The 19,709-nt window shown below is 44.0% G+C and overlaps 3 protein-coding genes across 3 annotated transcripts, besides 2 other annotated features; 2 read left to right on the forward strand and 1 right to left on the reverse strand.

Moving 5' to 3' along the window:
* Nucleotides 1-338: 338 nt before the first annotated feature.
* Nucleotides 339-806, forward strand: N7484_005344 (uncharacterized protein; the record flags this gene model as incomplete). Its single annotated transcript, XM_057115764.1, has 1 exon — nt 339-806. One exon carries the CDS (start codon nt 339-341, stop codon nt 804-806), a length of 468 nt encoding a protein of 155 aa, XP_056975904.1.
* Nucleotides 807-1,885: 1,079 nt separating this feature from the next.
* On the forward strand, nt 1,886-5,633 carry N7484_005345 (glycoside hydrolase family 71 protein; the record flags this gene model as incomplete). The annotated part of the gene is made up of 4 exons (XM_057115765.1): nt 1,886-1,966; nt 2,021-4,247; nt 4,333-4,599; nt 4,846-5,633. 4 exons carry the CDS (start codon nt 1,886-1,888, stop codon nt 5,631-5,633), a joined length of 3,363 nt encoding a protein of 1,120 aa, XP_056975905.1.
* A 6,068-nt stretch (nt 5,634-11,701) lies between these two features.
* On the reverse strand, nt 11,702-12,082 carry N7484_005346 (uncharacterized protein; the record flags this gene model as incomplete). The annotated part of the gene is made up of 1 exon (XM_057115766.1): nt 11,702-12,082. One exon carries the CDS (start codon nt 12,080-12,082, stop codon nt 11,702-11,704), a length of 381 nt encoding a protein of 126 aa, XP_056975906.1.
* Nucleotides 12,083-12,730: 648 nt separating this feature from the next.
* Nucleotides 12,731-12,734: a sequence feature (Short protein (N7484_005347, KAJ5651624.1) was converted to a misc_feature.).
* A 105-nt stretch (nt 12,735-12,839) lies between these two features.
* Nucleotides 12,840-12,865: a sequence feature (Short protein (N7484_005347, KAJ5651624.1) was converted to a misc_feature.).
* Nucleotides 12,866-19,709: the final 6,844 nt, after the last annotated feature.

Here is a 19,709-nt window from a genome sequence, read left to right on the forward strand (position 1 = left end):
AAAATGCTAAGTCTGACTTAGTATAAGTATGCACGACCCACTTCCCACGGGTTTACTCGGAAGTTGTGCTCCGGGTCTCCAGCTGTGGATACGGCAATAGCAGCCAGTCCCAAAGTCGTAGCTAGCCCTGGTCTTCGAAGCGACTTACGGAGACATGGAGACATGGAGACATGGGAGAAACGAGAAAATTTCGAAAGTACATTTGACTCTTTCCATTGATCTCCGCTAAACTGTGCACTCACCATTGAACCAATATGATGTAAATATTGTCTTCCAAGTCCCTAAGTCTTTTATGTTCTTGCAATCTTCCACACACACTGTTCTACCATCTTACCTCCATGGCTTCTATGCGTTCGATTCTGCTTGTGATTGCCCTGGCTCTCCAAGGCAGTGAGGCCTTGCCTGGCTGTCAAGGCTCTGTTCACAATGGGACAATCGCTTATTTCAACAGCGCTCCCATGACCTTTAGCTACGAGCTTGCAGCAGCCTTGGATTGCCAGAACTGGTGTGAGAAAGTACCAGCATGCCAAGCGTGGGTCTATATTGACCAGTCAAATCAATGTGACCTTCATCGCACGACGGCGTTGAGCGTCTCGGATAACGCGGGGTTCATCTTTGGCGGGTGCAAGCCTAGCGCTGTCGACGAATCCCGACTAGCTCCTACTCCTAGCCCCTCGTTGCACTCCGCTGTGATCAGTACTCCGGCAGCCTCAGGAACTGCTTCTTTGGTTCGTTCTCGCCCTTTTCAAGCATGTTGCCCTGGATTTGTGGCTAACGAAAGTTCTGTTCTCGAAGGCTCATGCTAGGCGCGGAATCTTCCGACATAAGCACAAACGTCACCACTGAAATCTATAGTTTGGAGGGAATATCTTGGAAGTATATCCTTTGTTTGGGTGCTTTAGGCCTTTGCTCGAAACTTTGCCTGGGTGTCCGCAAGATGTTGGGTTGTTCATGTAAGGAATAGTCATCATTTCTTGTATTGAATAACAGGTGTCCGAGAGAAGGAAAGAGTTTCGGTACCAAGGTACACCGTCGATGCGAAGAGGCGGGAGCGATAATATCAATGGACTTTAATAAGGTATCGGCAATAGCTAGCGCTCTTTCGCCGGTTTCTTGTGTGATTGTGTCGAGACATGGAGTGGTAACTTACCATAAAGATATGGGTTATACTGAGTAGCCTACTATCATTTGTGTTTTGTATAGTAAAATAGTATCCTTGGCGTTACAGGGGTCGTCACACTGTGTATCTAAGCCACTTATGGGCAACCTGCCCCATCGAGATTCCTTCTCTCTTCAGTCAATCAACCTTTGCATCCAAGATTGGTTCCGCTTGCGCTCCTTCTCGATCTCATCTGCCTGTTTCGATTACTAGCCTATACTGACTCGGCTTGCTCCCACAGATTGACTTATTTTTTGTGTAGCTAGCGCAGAGCACATTTTTCCGTTGGAGTACGCAGTGTCATATCCGGAGTTGCGGCGATGGCGTGTTTGGAACTGTCTACTGAGCTAAGAATTACTGTATGTGGGGCGTTATCTCTTGGGCGGCTTGGGATGCTAAACAGACGCTTCCAATTTAGTATCCATCTGTCTAATTAATACCGCTAGTGCAGTGGGCCAACGCAATATTTTTGAGTACACCTAATAACGAGTAAGGCACGAGCTCACCGGTCATCACCGAAATTCGCCTCTAAAGTTCGAAAATGGAATCCACCTTCCTTAAAACCAGGGAATTGCGGAAAGAATAAAACTCTTACCCAGCCGAGGCACACGCTAAGCAGGTATGAAAAGGAGCTCTACGTCTCTATTTTCAAACGAACAACAAACGGCATTGAGGCACTCGGAGCAAAACTCTTAGAGCCCAGTGTTCAACGTATCAACGCCAGCCATGCGATTGTTAGTGGCTTCGGTCACATTTCTCCTGCTCGCCTGCCGAGTGCAGGCAGCGGCTGTCTTTGCTCATTTCATGGTAATTCCTGACTCTTCGGCGAAGGTGACTTGAAATTGCTGACAGCACCACCAGGTGACGAACTCGGCCAACTATACCTCTAGTGACTGGGAAAATGACATGAAATTAGCGCAAGATGCGCATATTGATGCCTTTGCCTTGAATATGGCTTACAGTGACCCGACAAACATGAAAGCTCTCCCTGCTGCCTTTGCGGTGGCAGATTCTGTCGGCTTCAAACTTTTCTTCTCGTTTGATTATGCCGGCAATGGAGACTGGCCGAGGAACGATGTCATCGACTTAATCAACCAGTACAGCACTCATTCATCGTACTTCTTCTACAACGAAAAAGCCTTTGTTTCCACATTCGAGGGACCAGATCGAGCTAATGACTGGCCTTTGATCAAACTTGCTACCGACTGCTTCTTTATTCCGAGTTGGTCCTCCCTTGGAGCTGAGCCCGCCGTGCAGACAGGTGTCGTGGATGGTCTCTTTAGCTGGGCTGGCTGGCCTTGGGGCAATGAAGATATGAACACCTATATCGATGCATCCTACATCCAGTACCTGGCTGGGATGCCGTACATGATGCCAGTTTCACCTTGGTTTTTCACCAACTTGCCGGGCTACAAGAAAAACTGGATGTGGCGAGGCGACCATCTTTGGCATGACCGCTGGCAGGAGGTGCTTTATGTGCAGCCCGAGTTTGTTGAAATCATCTCATGGAACGATTATGGCGAGTCGCACTATATCGGACCCTTATATGACAAAGCTATGGAAGCATTTGAGATTGGCCAGGCCCCTTTTAACTACGTAACTGATATGGCTCACGATGGTTGGCGAGCTACTCTACCCTACTGGATCGATATGTATAAAAAGGGATCGGCAGAGGTGACTCAGGAGAGTATTATTGCCTGGTATCGACTGGCTCCTGCAGCGGCTTGCGGCAGTGGAGGCACCAGTGGCAACACTGCCTCCCAGTTGCAGATTGAATTCCCTCCGGCAGAAATGGCTCAAGATCGAATCTTCTTCTCCGCTGTTCTGGGTTCTTTCTCTAATGCCGTGGTCTCAATTGGAGGAGATGCCCAGACAGTAGGCTGGTCATTTGTTCCAGGCGATGATGTTGGTGTCTACCATGGTAGTGTCGCCTTTGGTGGTCGGACTGGACCAGTCACCGTGTCTTTGATGCGCGATAATGTTGTGATCGCCACGATTGAGGGCAAAGCCATCTCTGGAAGCTGCACGAATGGCATCCAGAACTGGAATGCCTGGGTAGGTAGTGCGACGACAGGGAGCGCAGTGTCGGCCAGAACAAGTATCCTGCTTTCCGAGCAAAAGTGTATAAACGGGACTGGCGCTTACAACTTCGCGGGTCTCTGTGAGTTCGCTTGCACATATGGCTACTGTCCCCTAGGAGCTTGCACCTGCACAGAAATGGGACTCGGCTATGAAAAGCCGAATTCGACCGGCGTGCTAGGATATCCGATCGCAGGAGAAGGTGCGAGCTACAGTGGACTTTGCAGCTTTGATTGCAATCTCGGATTCTGTCCTCCCTCGGCATGTGGTACCGCGGATGTCCCCCTCTCAACGCCCTCTGTCTCACCATTCTTACCTCCGGCATGCACCGCGGGAACTGGCACAGGCAATCTGGCTGGCCTCTGTGACTTCAGCTGTACTCATGGCTTCTGCCCGATGAACGCTTGCACGTGTACAGGGCAAGGCGCAGTGAATGTCATGAACCCCACGACCGACGTCACTGGTGAAGCTGCCCCCGGGCAAGACCCAGCCGTCTATGGTCCTCTGTGTGAATACACCTGTCAGCGCGGGTACTGTCCCGAAGGCGCCTGTGTATCGCATGCTGGTGGTAGTGACGGCACGGATGATCTTTATGTTGCCGCGTCTGTTGCCGATTCAAAATCGGGTTCTAACATTGTCACTGGTATTGCTCCGCTAAATATCATTGTCGCCCCCTCCACCCTGACTACCACGACTACATTCTTTATCGGATCCCTGGTGACTCCACTCGAGGTGGCCTGGACTACAACCAAGACTGTGACTATTTCTGGACAGCCTACCGTCACTACTACAGTGACTCGCACTGTGCAGACTACGACCTTTACTATACCTGATATCACGACCACCCACATTCCATGGTGGAATTGGAATATCACCGGAACCGACGTCACACAAGCTTCCACAACACTGTTTCCTAGTTTTGCACTAGGCCCAATCGTGTTCGGCGACAGTCCAAACCCCCAGGATATCCCAGGTGAAAGCTTTATCTCACATACCGTGACAGCCAACCGTACTTTGTATCCCTCCCCCCTGGCCTTGGTCCACTTTTTCTTTGTCTGTGGAGGTTCCGACCCCCACTATCAGTTTTACTCAAGGCGGTCCCCCAGGTCCTACCTGCACGTCTGGCTGTGGAACCAAGTGTACCTCCTTCTGTGAAACACCATGCTTGCTCAACTGCGACGATCCCAAGGCTATTGAAAGCTGGGAGGACCCAGCGGATCCTGATCCTCCTACTAGCCATTCCAAGTGCTCAGGCTCTGACTGTGATGACGATGGTGATTGCACTGGCCCATACTGTGTTAAGAAGGGCTGCACCGGCACCGACTGTGATACTGAAGACCATGTCTGCCTTGGCACCAACTGTGAGCAGACCGGTTGTCGTGGCAGTGGCTGTAACTCTAATGGCGTCTGTACGGACAGTACTACCTGTCAGACAGTCGGGTGTTATGGCAGTGACTGCAATGGATTTGGTCTCTGTTTGGGTCTAAACTGTATCTCTCTAGGCTGCATTGGCCTTGACTGCATTTCAAGCACAGGAGAGTGTACCGGCTATCACTGCAGCAAGGTCACTTGCTCAGGCCCGAACTGTAAAAATGGTGAATGCATAGGTGAAGGTTGCGCGTCCGAAGATGATGACTGCGAAGCTGTCGAGGCTGATGTTTGTACTGAAACCATCTACTCCTCTATAGTGACTCCTTCCTCAACCTACACCACTAAAACCTCCACCAGTTGCGAAACTATCACCGCCTGTGATGCTGAGGCTTCTACAACCACCACGACCATCTCAAGCGAATCTGCATACGTGATTGTGACTATAGCTCCTTACCCCGATTATACAGTCATGAATGATGCGGAAGCGACTAGTTTCGCTGAGTCTATGGAAGAGATGTTTGAATCGATTTGGTCGGATGACACCACCGGTACTGAGTCAGCCTCTTCTACAAGTACTTCCACCACTTCATCGTCGACGCGCAGTACAACAAAGACGAGCAGTACAACAAGCTCAAGAACTACTAGTACTAGTAGCGCTGCCAGCTCTACCGATCCCACCGCGGTCGACGTCACCCCGACAGAGTTCAAGGACGACAACGATTTTGACGTTGAATACGACATGAATCTATATACCACTTCCAACTGCGGAGAGTGGTATAACGACGACGGAATATCAGCAGCAAATATCTGTTACCATTTCGCAAGCAAGGTTGCTTCTTTCTATCCTGTTTTTGACGATACTAAACTCTGGATTGGAGCATTTGTCGGAGACTCTTGCCCCTCGACCGGGTCTTCACAGGATGGATTTATAACGCTCAAGTCGCGCACATGTTACAACATCAATACGAGTGGTGAAAGTTCGGAAGGTTTAGGCATGACAGGTTATAAAGCTATTGATGCTTAATCTTTTCGAGCTTATATGAACACACTCTCGCGATATGCTTGCCGTTTGGCCTTAGTTTAAATGTCCAGAAAACATTCATTAATCTCATTCTATTTTTTTCTGAGTGGTATAGATCTAGGTTTCGCTTCCCTGATGACTATTCTATCACTCTCGTTAATTGGCTATTAAAAAACTAAATTCTTGTCAGGATGCTAGAAGGGGTCTTAAAAAGCGATGAATTAAAGAATAGAATAATAGAAGAGGATTAGAATAATGACCTTAATAGATTCCTTAACCATAGATAAAACTAGATGACGGTAAATAGACGGCTAGAAATGGCCGCTTTTAAGGCCGCTTTTGGCCACCTATCTAGACCTGGATAAAACCCGCGGGAGCTACTAAATTCTTGTCCCGTGCCCGTGGGTCCTTACTAATAACGCTATGATGCACTAACTTTGAGAAGGATTTATAAGGGCTACAAGAGGGCTATGAAAATTCTAAAAATAGCTTTATGTTGCCTAGATCATGGTGATTCTACTAATATCAAAATCGAAACTAGAAGGACTATCTAAGCGTGCTCGTTTATGACCAAAATACCCTTATAGAGTCCTGGCTCGCGCCGATATTAGTGCCTATCTTAAGAAGGGTACTAATAAAGTGGAAATTGTTGTCGCAACCACTCTCATTAATGTCGTCTCACCATTTTGGAGCTAGTAGAGAACGAGTGGTGGTGCGCTAACTTTCTTCGGGAATGGGGTTTTAGTGTTACGGACCTACAGGGGGCCGCACCACCCGCGGGGCACTTATACCCAATCATCCTGGAGGAACGGGACGACGTGCAGGTCACGTGCAAGGCATGGTTCGAAGAACCATAGCCTCTTCACAACAGGACGCACGATACGTGATAACCGAAGGTCATTACGATTCGGTGCCATCCTGGGAAATGGACGATCGCACGATAAGCAAGATCGCAGGATAAGGAGTATCCTGCGATACGCCATGGTTATCGGCAACAGGAAGGATCCTACGATGGGTTCCGCCCTACGATCAAAGATACCCTACGATAAGCCACGGTTTGGAACCAAAAGGGGGATTCTTAGGACACGAGGTGTCCTAGGATCAACAACACCCTACGATGGACCATGGTTACTAACAACCATGAATATCCTACGATACGAAGGATCCTGCGGAGCTTAAGATCCCAGGAAAACGAGGATCCTAGGAAAGGATCACGTGCCGACTCATCGGGCGATGAGTGCAGCTCATCAAGCGATGAGACCGGAACAGATCGAGCGATGAGTCCCGGACTCATCAAGCGATGCGACGGATTAGATATATAAAGACGGTCATTACCACAGATGTATTTAGTTCTTCGCGTTCAATTATACATTGTTACTTGGAACCTACAGTTCTAGCTTCACACTTGTTTCGTATTTAAGACAACCCACCCTACTAGGAGAGGTATACTTAGTCTCTTGTCACTTGACACAGATCCTAAGCATAGCTTGACTAGGCGCACTACCTGGCGCAGACCAACAAGAGTCTAATCTATAGACCCGAGCCCGTGTAAGGCCTCCAGGCAACGGTACGGTTGCGATTGAGACTTGAGGACGAGCCTCGACGTACGTATAACGGATCATACGAGCGATACTCACTGTGACCAGTTAGCACCGCGTAACATTTAGCTCTGGCACCGATCCAGGATTACGGTTTGATTTACCCAGTAGTAGTTAAGCCTTATAAGACTATTATTTATAGAAAGTAAGGGGTTAAGATTAATATCGAGATTAGTATAACTTATACTCTCTTTATTAACTTCGGGATTCGCCTATAGGGCGGGGTGTTACGACACGTCTATAGAAGAGCTATATAAGAGGTAGAGAACAGGCGTATAAGCGTATAAGAACACTTCTATATACTACTACTAGCTAGAGATACTAGAGAAAGGTTATTCTAATATATTCAGGTAACTAATTAGATAAGCCGCACAATAGAAGTAGGCTCACGGGAGAGATCTAGGGGAGCTCTCTAGTGATTATATTATTAATATAATAATAGCACTATATATACTATAGTTTGTGTCATCACTTATATCTAATCTAATTATATAAGGCCTATGCCTTAATATTATAAATTTATAATCACTCCTTACTAAGGATACGACTAGTAATATAAAGAACCCGCGAAGAACGATATATTATATAACACTAGACCTGGACAAAACCCGCGGGATTCCCACCATGGGACTGACCGTGGCACGGGTATTTTCATAAAAACCAGTACCACGGGAGTGGGGCGTGGTGGTCAAAAATGGTTTATCCCGTCCCATGGGCGGGACTAGGGGGGTATGTCCCGCCCGCGATGGGACACGGGTATTCCCATGGGTATTGTAAACAGTGCAAACTTGCCCTTTTTAGACATGCATTAATTATCCAATTTTTTCTGTATTTTCAGTAGTAATCTATATACGCACGTGACTATATAACTCCACCAGAACCACTAAATTCCACTAGAACCACCCTTTTTTTAAGGTTCTAAGTTCGATTCTAGCTCTATATTACATACCAAAACAGCTTAAATTACCGATATTTCAGCATTCTTAGTCAGCAGATTATGCAGGGACTTTATGTAGATATGGGTAATTTTGCGACTCCCATGGGAAACCCGTGGGTATACCCAGGACGGGAAATGGGTAAAAAAAAATCCCATGGGAGTGGGGCGTGGTGGTCAAAACCATATTATCCCGGCCCGTATGACTAAGGACCCGCGGGCACGGGACAAGAATTTAGTAGCTCCCGCGGGTTTTGTCCAGGTCTATTCGTATATGCTATCTTGTGGACTTAACACTACCATATTGCTTAATACTAGCTCGAATCTCGTGATCATAAAGCATTTTTAATAGATCTAGATCTATCTGACTATTACGCGTAAGGGGTTGCGAGAAATAGTGTAAGCTAGGGTTAGCTTTACTATTCTCACACCTAATATAGTGTTTATATGACCCATCAGGGCTAGTAAATGGTGTAGTGAATAACCGAGGTCGATAGCTTGGAGTCCATAGCCGACAGCTTATTTGCTCCATAAATTGATTTTTCGTTGCATTAAATATCCTGTAGGCGTTTAGTAGACGTCTATGAGATATCTCACTAGACTTACGTACAAGTTCCCCGTTTTACTATGTCATTCTCTAGCCACCCAATATCTTAGCGAATCTCGTTGATCTGTTTAAGGATATCTTCATCTACCCTTATATGTGTCACGGTGTGAACTATAAGGGTCCGCCCGGACCCGCCAGGACCGATAAGGAAGATCACGGGCACGTGATCTTTAGTCTGTTTATCTACACATCCATCCTAGACCCTGTTATAGCTCTTCGAGCTACGTCTTGTATAAAAGCTTACGCTAGTCTGCCCCCGTCTGCCACCTGATCAATTAGAATCCTTCTGGATACGTTCCGATCCTGTCGATCTCCTCCTATTACAACCCTGCCAGCCCGCCCCCTGACAATATGTCGAAATTCTCGAAGCCTAGGTGCTACATATTAGCACAATTTCACACCAGCACATTGATAATGCGAGTGGTAGTAGGCATCATAGCCAAGAAAAGATTTAGAAAAACATTCTTTATCCTTATATAGCTGTCTCATTGAATATTGCACCTATAAAGAATTAGTAGACGTCTATTAGACGTCTTTAGGATATCTAATAGATGGGTTATATTACTTACACTTCCGATCTTTTGCACAAGAGACTCCTTTGCTCCATTACGAACCTCCACTATATAGGCAAAGCTATCTGGATGGGTCTGAGGATATTTAGGTAAATCAATGGCATACTCGACTAAAGATGCTTTTAGTTGAGAGCGCTTTGTCTGTGTAAGTGTCACAAATGGTGATATATCAGTCTGTGGAGGACTGGCCTAAGAAATCATAAGCAAATAGATCTTTTGTAAACATTTAGTAGACGTCTCGCAGACGTCTGCTACTCACATTCGCTTCCTCTTCTTAAACCCTCATCTCCCATAATAACTGGTTATACATATCATTATCCCCACTCATCTTACCTATTTATGACCAATGAGTGAGCAGAGTTCCTGTGATTTGATACTTAAGTGGGACAGTGCATGCGAAAGAAACGGTGAAATTTACTGTGTGAAAAGTTGTGTTTTCGCTTACAAATCACGTGCAACTAGCCTATTTCAGTATGTTAGTCCGGTTTTTCGGTCCAGAGTTGGGATAATCCGGGACGGAATAGGCTAAGGCAAGTCTGGACTGGCCCACTTCCAACTCTCGAGGCCAGACTACACCTCTTATTGGTCCTAAAATAGATTATGAGCTCACTGTGGGCCCAATGAAGCCTGGACCTTTTTTGCTCAACCAATCAGCATACGCTGATCTACACAGCTCTGCTTGGTGTTAGTTAAAACGAAAGAAAAATAGAAAAACAGCCTGGCGATAGTGGCTGTACTGGGTTTTGGAGACACTGAAGCACGGTCGCGAAGCTAGGAAGGGCCCTGAAAGAGTGTCGTGAGATATTCGTTTGGGAGACACGCAAAGAACCGGCGAATATGAAGCGGCGAGAACAAACGTATGTCTTTCCGCAATCGCTCAACCAGATTTCTATATTTGTGGGCACTCTAGGTTTACTCATTATAAGCCTATCATTTTTTACCGCTAAATGTAAACTTTTCAGCCATGTATTGGGTATTTGGCTTGAATAGTAAAGGCTGATCAAATTGGTAAAGTACTGTAGCAGTAGATAGCTTAGCAGGTACTGCTCGAAGGACTAGGCGTACCTCCAATGGTTCAGTTTTGTAATGTTCATTACACCGACCTTCATCGAGGCGCAGCTGTTTGTTTATGATTTGTCTAAACAGAGATTGTGATTTGGCCAAAAATGCCTTCATTGTCCAGATAAGTTAAGCGGAATTTATGTGGGAATTCCACATAGATCGTGTTGCATACCATGTTGGTTTACTCATGTGCTAGATGAACTTGAGTAAATCCACACAAGTGGGAAATCTCCATATGTGTACTTGCATGATCCAAAATTTTCATGTGTACATTAATGTGCATTGCATTACAGATACAGCTAAATAAGTGAACACCTCATCTATGTGAGCAAATATGATCCGATCAACTCAAGTCCAGATTTTCATGTCTTGCGACTCAAGTGAGATGGAATCCTCAGGCAACAAAACATTTAATTGATTTAAGCTTATACTTGCTCAATGCTTCTACTAAGTGCAGAAAAGTCGATCAATTCAATATTGATGTCCTTTCATCTTTGAGGGTGTGGGGTTTATTCTGGACTTGGCATTCGACTTCAATTGCCATGTCTCCACCTGGCTCCACCGATCTCCACTCCCTCCAAATCTTGAGCGGAGCAAAAGATTCTGTTACGTCGCGAACACAGAGTGCGGGAGTTGAGGCTGCATCATAAGTGTGCGTGTATACAGAAAATTGAGTCTTTCATTTCTAGGACACTGACTTTAATCATGCAGAGTATCACATCGAGAATCCGATTCTGTTCAGATGCAATCAAAATTTAAAGATTGAAGAGAAATAAATTTTACCGACTACGGTGCACATTTTGGGATTCCCCAGCATCATTATTTTTACATATACTGCAAGGCTTGTGACCAAGCTCCGAACATACGTGGCTTTGAAGCTGAATTTACTTACCTAAGTCACCGACTTTCTTTGGCTTTGGTGACCTGCGAGCAAGATAAAAGAAGATATCTGCGGCAAGTTCTACACTTCTTGCATGCTAGTGCTTCCGCTGCAAATTGTCTGGCGATACAACGTTGTGATCAGAGTCAACATTGATCCACATCCAGACAGTGGGTATGAAAATGTTGGTGCTCTCTGGTTTGAAAAATGCGTTGCTTGTGCAGGCCATCTAAAGACTCGTGTCGTCAATAAGAGGCTCTTGGATCATGGTATTTTGCACCACTAGCATCTTAATGCTGGCGCAGCGATGAATCATCCTTCTAGTATTCGAATGCAAGTTCTCTATTCTCACTGAGACTCGTATCTCTTTCTCATTCGCAAGACTATTTAAGCATACCTCCTATTTCTAGCCTCCTAGTTATAGATCCTGGGTGGAGTCCATCACGGTCGCGACGAGTCGATGGAAGTTCTTGAAACAATCCGTGTAAAATTCATTCTCCCGCGCTTGCTGCTGTCGTTGTTGCAGCCATTGCTGTTTCAGTGCCCGAGGCGTGGTCTTGGGAGATCTCTTCGACATCCTGAGTCGGGGCCGCGTCGTTTCCACAGCCATCGTAGACCCTCCCGCCATGGCAATCTGGTGATCGAGTGAGTTGATTTCTGGGAAAGACGTTTGGAGTGGCGGAGCAACAGTGGTCATTGCAATCAGCTCGGCATCTTGTGCAGGGTCAGCAGGCCGACTGTAGATGCTTGTGGCGCTGTCGCGAAAATGGACGGAGAGGGCTTTGCGGAAGGCGTTCATGGTGTCGAAAAATTGACAGGAGCGATCTCTCTAGGCGCGGGAGCATACAGTGCCGCTCGAAATCAGCTTCATGTCTTTTTTCTTTTCTTTTCTTTCTTAAACCTTATCTTGCATAACACTATACCTATTACGATTAGATCACCCCTGATGTGGTGCTTGGCGGTAATCTAGTACGATCGTAAATAAACGAATAAAAATAGTCTTTGTATTATGTTGTATGGGCTATTCGTTGTCTAGAACCAACTATTGCAAATAAGTTAAATAACGTAGCTAGGGGATGACCACCTCTGGAGCATTTATTCCCTCCTTCGCTTAACTTTCCTCCCACGGGCATAATCTGCCAAATAAACGAAATAATACACTAATCGGAAAAGAAAGAAAATTGATGGGGTAACTTTTTTCTTGATAACGCGTTTATCATCGCCTCTATAGCCCTTTACACGGACCTTTATAGATCTTCCTGTTTCCATAGCCTGTTGAACCTCTAAGCCTAGTTTTGCTGACGTTGGATGATTTAGAAACAGGTCACTATGATTAACGACCCATTTTGTTATCTTGATAATTTTCAAGCTTAAGTAGCCGATACTTCGGACCAGGATTCGCAATACGCCCCTACTCTAGGATATCATAACGGCACGCCCTTAAATAATGGGTTTAGCCCTTTACTAGACTACTACCTCTAGGACCGTCCCGTAGCTCTGATTTTCCCCTCGCAAGAGATACTAAGACTTCTTTAACTCCATAAGTGGGAAGTAAGTGGACCCGATAAGGAGTTGCCACTAAACTTTATCTGGTATACAATCGAGTGGAGAGTCAAAGTGAATAATCGTTTTAAAGTGGGAGGACACGATAAAAAATGTGACCCTAACCCTAAGTGCCTACTAGCCATCGGCGCTAAGGACTAAGTTAGATAAAGCGCTATAAGAGAGAGTTCCACGTAGCTAAAGGGTTAGGTCCGATGGCACGTCTATGGTTATATCGGTCAACGATCGCAAACACAAGAACTTAAAAATATGGTTTAAGTCCCTTGATATTGATTGGACCACAGTGGAAGAACAACTGCTCGCGTGAGGTAAACTTAGCACGCGAGGTAAGGAAATAAGAAGTCATAATCATCTTTAACTATATAGAAGACGATTACCTTTCTAGAAGCGCAGTAGGTAGGGGCGAGAAGCGAGGGAAGTCATCTATCATAAATAGGATGCTTAACGATCGGGATGCATAACTATCGGGATGCATAACTATCGGGATGTATAACTTAATGCTGAAGAGTATATATCTAGACAATAGTTAGTCTAGCGGGCTGTCTATAGCTTAATGCGCTGCCCTTTACCGTCTTGTCACCTTAGGCTGTATTGCTGGCAAGACCCTTATGGAAAGAAACACTACTAGTTAAGAACGTATCATTTAAAACGCCTGATTGCGCATGTTGAAGGCGGCGGTGTTTTGGAGTGCTAGGATGATGTCCCTGAAGCTATGCGTGAAGACCTGTTTATGGAAGAGTAGTAGAGACTGGATCATTTATAGTCTAAGAGTAATAAGTCTCTGGCTCCTGGAAATTGTCCGCCTATTAATATCAATTTCCTAGGAGGATAGCCCCTATAGGCAATTGATTCTATTATAGCATAGGTATCGCCTTCCTAGCAAAAATAGTAAGTAGTGATGCTCACGATTAACGGACCACGCGACGTGGCTGTTAGGGAATATAGTGCTTGGCAAGAAATGAATGTTATTGACGAAACTTTGAAAGCTTAATTCTAGCTGGCTCGTGATGTCACGCTCCCTGATGGTCTGGTTCTTAAATAGATCTATGGTGATTAGTATCCGAACTTCTTCATCGAGAAGGGAGTTGCGGTAGGTATTACACGCCGCTTCGTAGGTGATATTATTAAATAGGCGAGGGATGTACGGGAATAATGGGCAAATTCATATTTATGGTTGGAATGCGTGATAGTTTTATATATATTTACACTTGATTTTACGTCTTGATAATTTTGATTAATTTATGTTTAAAAGCTATGTGAAAATATATACTATTCGACAAAAACTTTCTAAGCTTCCCTAAACCTTAAGCATAGTGCTGAAGTTTAGTTAATTGCTATGTAAGGGGCGAACTACTTAGTGATGATTTTCAATGACTATGCTAGCGTGCTAGAAATGACCGATTGCATTCTATTCTCGAGAACCTATAGCTCTAATATAACCCTCGAGGAGAATATCTATACTATTATGATATTAATAATATGTTTTAGATTAGAGTTTATGAGTTAATTAAGAAGAGTGTAGAGGTAGAATTGATTTCGGAAACTAAGTTACTATACTCGGTCCGTGCCCTAACACCTAGATTAAGTATAGCATATAATATATACTATCTCGGGATGTATCGTAAACTAAGTATAAGAAGGACTATGTCTAGGTCTATCTACTATAGATGAATAACCGGGCCCTATAATAGTAGCACCGATACTTAACTCTGAGCCCCCCCGTGCATTAATACGCTATATAACCGCTTCGAATAAAGTAGAAATAAGTAGATATAGGGAAAAGAACTAGGTAGTCATATCTAACTTCGCTGGAAATTTCGTAGTGATATAAAGTAGGACGAAGCTATTGGCGTTCCCTAGCTTATATACTAGGCCGGGAAAATAGATATGGGTAGTCTAAAGAAAGCTTTCTCTAGCGATAGGGGAGAGAATATAATCTAGCGTTATATATTCTTATGGAAGATGATACTAAGTAGCGGACCCATTAGTGTTGGTTATAATGAGTGATGTTGAAAGTTCCGCCCGGTCTGCGCATAGCCTATATATATTATCGTTAATGAAGTTTAGTATAAAGAATTTAATGATAACATATATATTTATCACACATTTATAGATGTGATATCCTCTACGGGTTTAAAAGCCCCTGAATCGCCTGTATTAGCTAATAATGTATGTTAGGGAGTGAAGCATGCTAGCGTTCCTAAGCTAATAATCCCGTAACTATAGTCGTTGGAGTAGGTACTGTATTTATGGCTATAGATAGTCTTCGAAAATTTTCTTAATTTTTTGTAGAATAGTGACTTTGTAAGTTAAATAAAACTCAGGATTAGTTGAGGACGATCAGTCTTTTATATCACACTATAAGATTAGATACTGGCTTTGAGAAATCTTTAAGAAATAGGCTTGAAAAGTAAATATTAAAGACCTATCTAGAGCGCGTTTGTAGAGTATCGGACTAGACAAATGCCGAGGAGGAGTATGTAGCTAGGGAGAACATGTCTTAGATGAAGCGGTTGAGACAAGCTAGGCATAGTAGAAGATAATATTTAAAGATCATGATCATTTTTCCCGCTTACTTCTTATGCGCATTCGCTAGAGAGCTAGTATCTGAAGCATCTAAAGTTGGCTATATTAAATTGCAAGTCCTGGAGAGGAAACGATAGTTAACAGCTAAGTGTGAACCATTTTCTCCCCGTTATTTATAATCTATACTAACGAACGGTTGGCTATACTGGTTAGTTTCTAAACGCTAGACGTCTATGGAATTATACTTTATGTTGGCATCTATTCGTTAAAGTGTGGTCCAAATTTAAAGTCTCGGACTTTGGATTAATGTTCTAACGCGACGTGATATTGACGAAGGTCGATTCTGCTACTTCCTAGTCATATACCGCCCTAGTCAACCCTGAAGGACCAGCCCATAGATAAATAACGGGGACACGCGTTTAAAGCCAAACCCAGAATTTAAATTATCTCCACATTTCCTATTTGACTAAAATTCTATGGATTAAGGCAGTGCACCTTTTTAAAAGTATATCTACTATCTTGCGTCTCCGCACTAATCCTGGAACTTTGGAAGCATGTACTTATTCCCACTTAGGACTAGGATGAGAGTCGCGATCATATAACACCCCTTAAAAGCAGAGAACTATACACTGGCGCGGAACTATTATGGCTTAGTAATATTTTCAGAAATTGAACGCGACCACGCGGCATAACGGTGGAGAACGGTTTTCTCTAAGCTCACCCTACTCACCTTGCTCACCCCTCTGATCAGGGAGTGGACGAAATGATTTTTGATTGAATACTAGGGGGGAGCTGGGATATTAGGAAATGCACGTGACTAAGGGGCACTACGGCTCCTAGGAAGCTATTTTATCTTGGCGATCTAAAAGCTGTGGGTATTAATTAGTGCTAATAGGAAGTAGACCGGTACGTTCACCTCATAAATAGACATTATACTTGAAGCATCATTCTAATTGTTAAGGAACTAGATATTTAAGGGGAAACTAATTTAATTAGTAGAAAAAGAAGTGAGCTTTAAATATAAAGCTTGATCGCGTAACGTTAGTGGTAATCATTAAGGAGGTTTGGGTGAGCCTAAAAGAAGTATAATATAGTCACGTTTTATATATATAGACATAGATTTATAGTTGTCTAAATATAGATTAAAGGCTAGAAACAGGATTTCGTTTTAAGAGCATAAGGAAAATGACATGACCTGATAAGTAGCTGATCGCTAATCTGGTTCTATATCTAGCGAAATTATTGTGAGAATTTGGGTGATATTCTAAAGGTAACCATAATATCTTAAGACCATTATAGGTTATCTAGGAACGTTCCTAGCTTAATCTATATCTATACTACTTAAGCGGCGAGATGAAGTCGTTAGATATAGGCGTCACTAGACCTTTTAAACCTATGTCATATATACCGCTATTTATGTGTAGAAGATTGATATTATCGTTATTGAATTAAAGGGATCTGCTAAAGCTAATAGGAAGATTTGACACGCTCTAGCTAGTAGCTGAATCCTAGATCCTAACTATCTTATCATTAGACGCTGATGCGAGTTAGCTTCTATCTAGCGACCAGGTAATCGACCAGACCGCATTACTATGCCCCTCAAGGGTTAATACACTCTAGCTAGTAGCTGGATCCTAGAACCTGACTATCTTATCATAAGACGCTAATGCGAGTCGGCTTCTATCTAGCGACCAGGCAATCGACCTCACCGCATCACTATGCCCCTCAAGGGTTGATATACTCTAACAAGTAGTCGGATCCTAGATCCTGACTATCTTATCATTAGACGCTAATGCGAGTCGGCTTCTATCTAGCGACCAGGCAATCGACCTTACCGCATCACTATGCCCCTCAAGGGTTGATACACTCTAGCCAGTAGCCAGATCCTAGATCCTAACTATCTTATTATAAGACGCTGATGCGAGTTAGCTTCTATCTAGCGACCAGGTAATCGACCTCACCGCATCACTATACCCCTTAAGGGTTAATATACTCTAATAAGTAGTCGGATCCTAGATCCTGACTATCTTATCATTAGACGCTGATGCGAGTCGGCTTCTATCTAGCGACCAGGCAATCGACGCGACTAAATCACTATGCCCCTTAAGGGTTAATATACTCTAGCTAGTAGTCGCATCCCAGATCCTAACTATCATATCATTAGACGCTGATGCGAGTCGGCTTCCATCTGGCGACTAGGCAATTGAGTTAACCTAATCGCTATGCCCATCGAGAGTTAATATACTCTAGCCGATAGCCAGATCCTAGATCCTAACTATCTTATCATAAGACGCTGATGTAAGTTAGCTTCTATCTAGCGACCAGGTAATTAAGTTGACCTTATGGCTATGCCCATCGAGAGTTGATATACTCTGGCCGATAGCCGGATCCTAGATCCTAACTGTGTCATCATTAGACGCTAATGCGACTTGGCTTCTATCTAGCGACTAGGCAATCGATGTGACCGAACCACTATACCCATCGAGAGTTAATATACTCTGGCTAATAGCTAGATCCTAGATCCTAACTATCTTATTATAAGACGCTGATGCGAGTCAGCTTCTATCTAGCGACCAGGCAATCGACCTTACCTAATCGCTATGCCCATCAAGAGTTAATATACTCTAGCTAATAGCTAGATCCTAGATCCTGACTGTCTTATCATAAGACGCTGATGCGAGTTAGCTTCTATCTAGCGACCAGGCAATTAAGTTAACCTTATGGCTATGCCCATTAAGAGTTAATATACTCTAGCCGATAGCTAGATCCTAGATCCTGACTATCTTATTATAAGACGCTAATGCGAGTCGGCTTCTATCTAGCGACCAGGCAATCGATATGACCCAATCGCTATACCCATCGAGAGTTAATATACTTTAGCTGATAGCCAGATCCTAGATCCTGACTATCTCATCATAAGACGCCGATGCGAGTCGGCTTCCATCTAGCGACCAGGCAATCGATGTAACCAAATCACTATGCCCCTTAAGGGTTGATATACTCTAGCCAGTAGTCGCATCCCAGATCCTGACTATCATATCATTAGACACTGATGCGAGTTAGCTTCTATCTAGCGACCAGGCAATCGACGCGACCGAATCACTATACCCCTCAAGAGTTTGAAGACAGGGACTCCAGTTTTCCTCTACCACAGGATAATTTAAGACCCAGTCTGGTCTCCCATCCTGAAAAGATATCCTTACGAGACTCTTTAGTGGGCTAAATATAAGAGGTAAGCAATATACTTATAGAGGGCTGCTTTCAATTGCTATTCTATGATATCGAATAAACCTAGAGGCGTCTCGAGCTCGATTCAACAGCATTCCTGACTCTTTTCTCTTCTACTTGAGCGCACCCCTTGTCAGAAGAGAAGATCATCTCTATTCAATTTTAACCACTCACCTCAATCAAAATCTCGAGCTTTTGCATGGCTTGGATGCCATCAGACACACTTCCCAAAATACTAAGAGCTTCGAGCCAGTGGAGGAATTCCTGCTACAGAAACGTATCCACGCGACCTCTGCGATAAACTCCCAGCTCACAAGCTCCATTAACCAGGCTAGCTTCAAGATGGTCTATCCAGTAGACACATGAGTATTCCACCGCTGCTAGTGGATTTGGGCTAGGTTTGCAGATATCCTTCGTGTGGAGTCCAGGTAATTTGATATTCCAGATATCACGTTGAAGTGTCTTGAAAATAACGTCGAGAGATCGTACAAATATCATGTCGTGTTCAGCCTCTATACCTCTAGGAAGTATCTCATAGATAATGTGTCTTTCCATTTACATTATTCAGGAGTTCAATACGTGAACGTAGCGCCATCTTCTTCGAAATTGCCCCTAATCACATGGCACACTAATCCATATTTGGTTAATCTTATATTTCAATATTTGTTCCAAGGGTGAATCGTATGACTCGGAACATGTAAATTACCAACTCGGGTATCTGTACATGTAGTGGTACATATCTAAACATACTGCCCACCATTAAACAGGTCTTGTCTACCGCACGGGACTCTTGAGTAAATTCACCGTATCATTGTCTTTCCAAAGGATACATATATTCAGGCTTCGGTTATATCAGGCATTTCGCCGTGGCCTTCTCTACGGTGACGCTGTGTTATTATGATTCCTGTAGTAAATTCATAGAGGATATGTCGCAGTGACATGGCCATTCTTTTCAACCCCATTATGGGCATGGAATTGTTTCAGTCTTATTATTTAAGCCATCTAGTAAGTTTCTCCATAGCCCGCCGTGCCTTGCTAGGATTGAGATGTGCGATCTTCTGACTGTTTGGCAGTTCTCCCTAGTAAAAAAAAAAAAACATGTAATAACC

Source organism: Penicillium longicatenatum (genome assembly GCF_028827895.1).
Source record: "Penicillium longicatenatum strain IBT 33135 chromosome Unknown contig_2_segment0_segment0, whole genome shotgun sequence".
In the NCBI taxonomy this organism is placed as follows: domain Eukaryota; kingdom Fungi; phylum Ascomycota; class Eurotiomycetes; order Eurotiales; family Aspergillaceae; genus Penicillium; species Penicillium longicatenatum.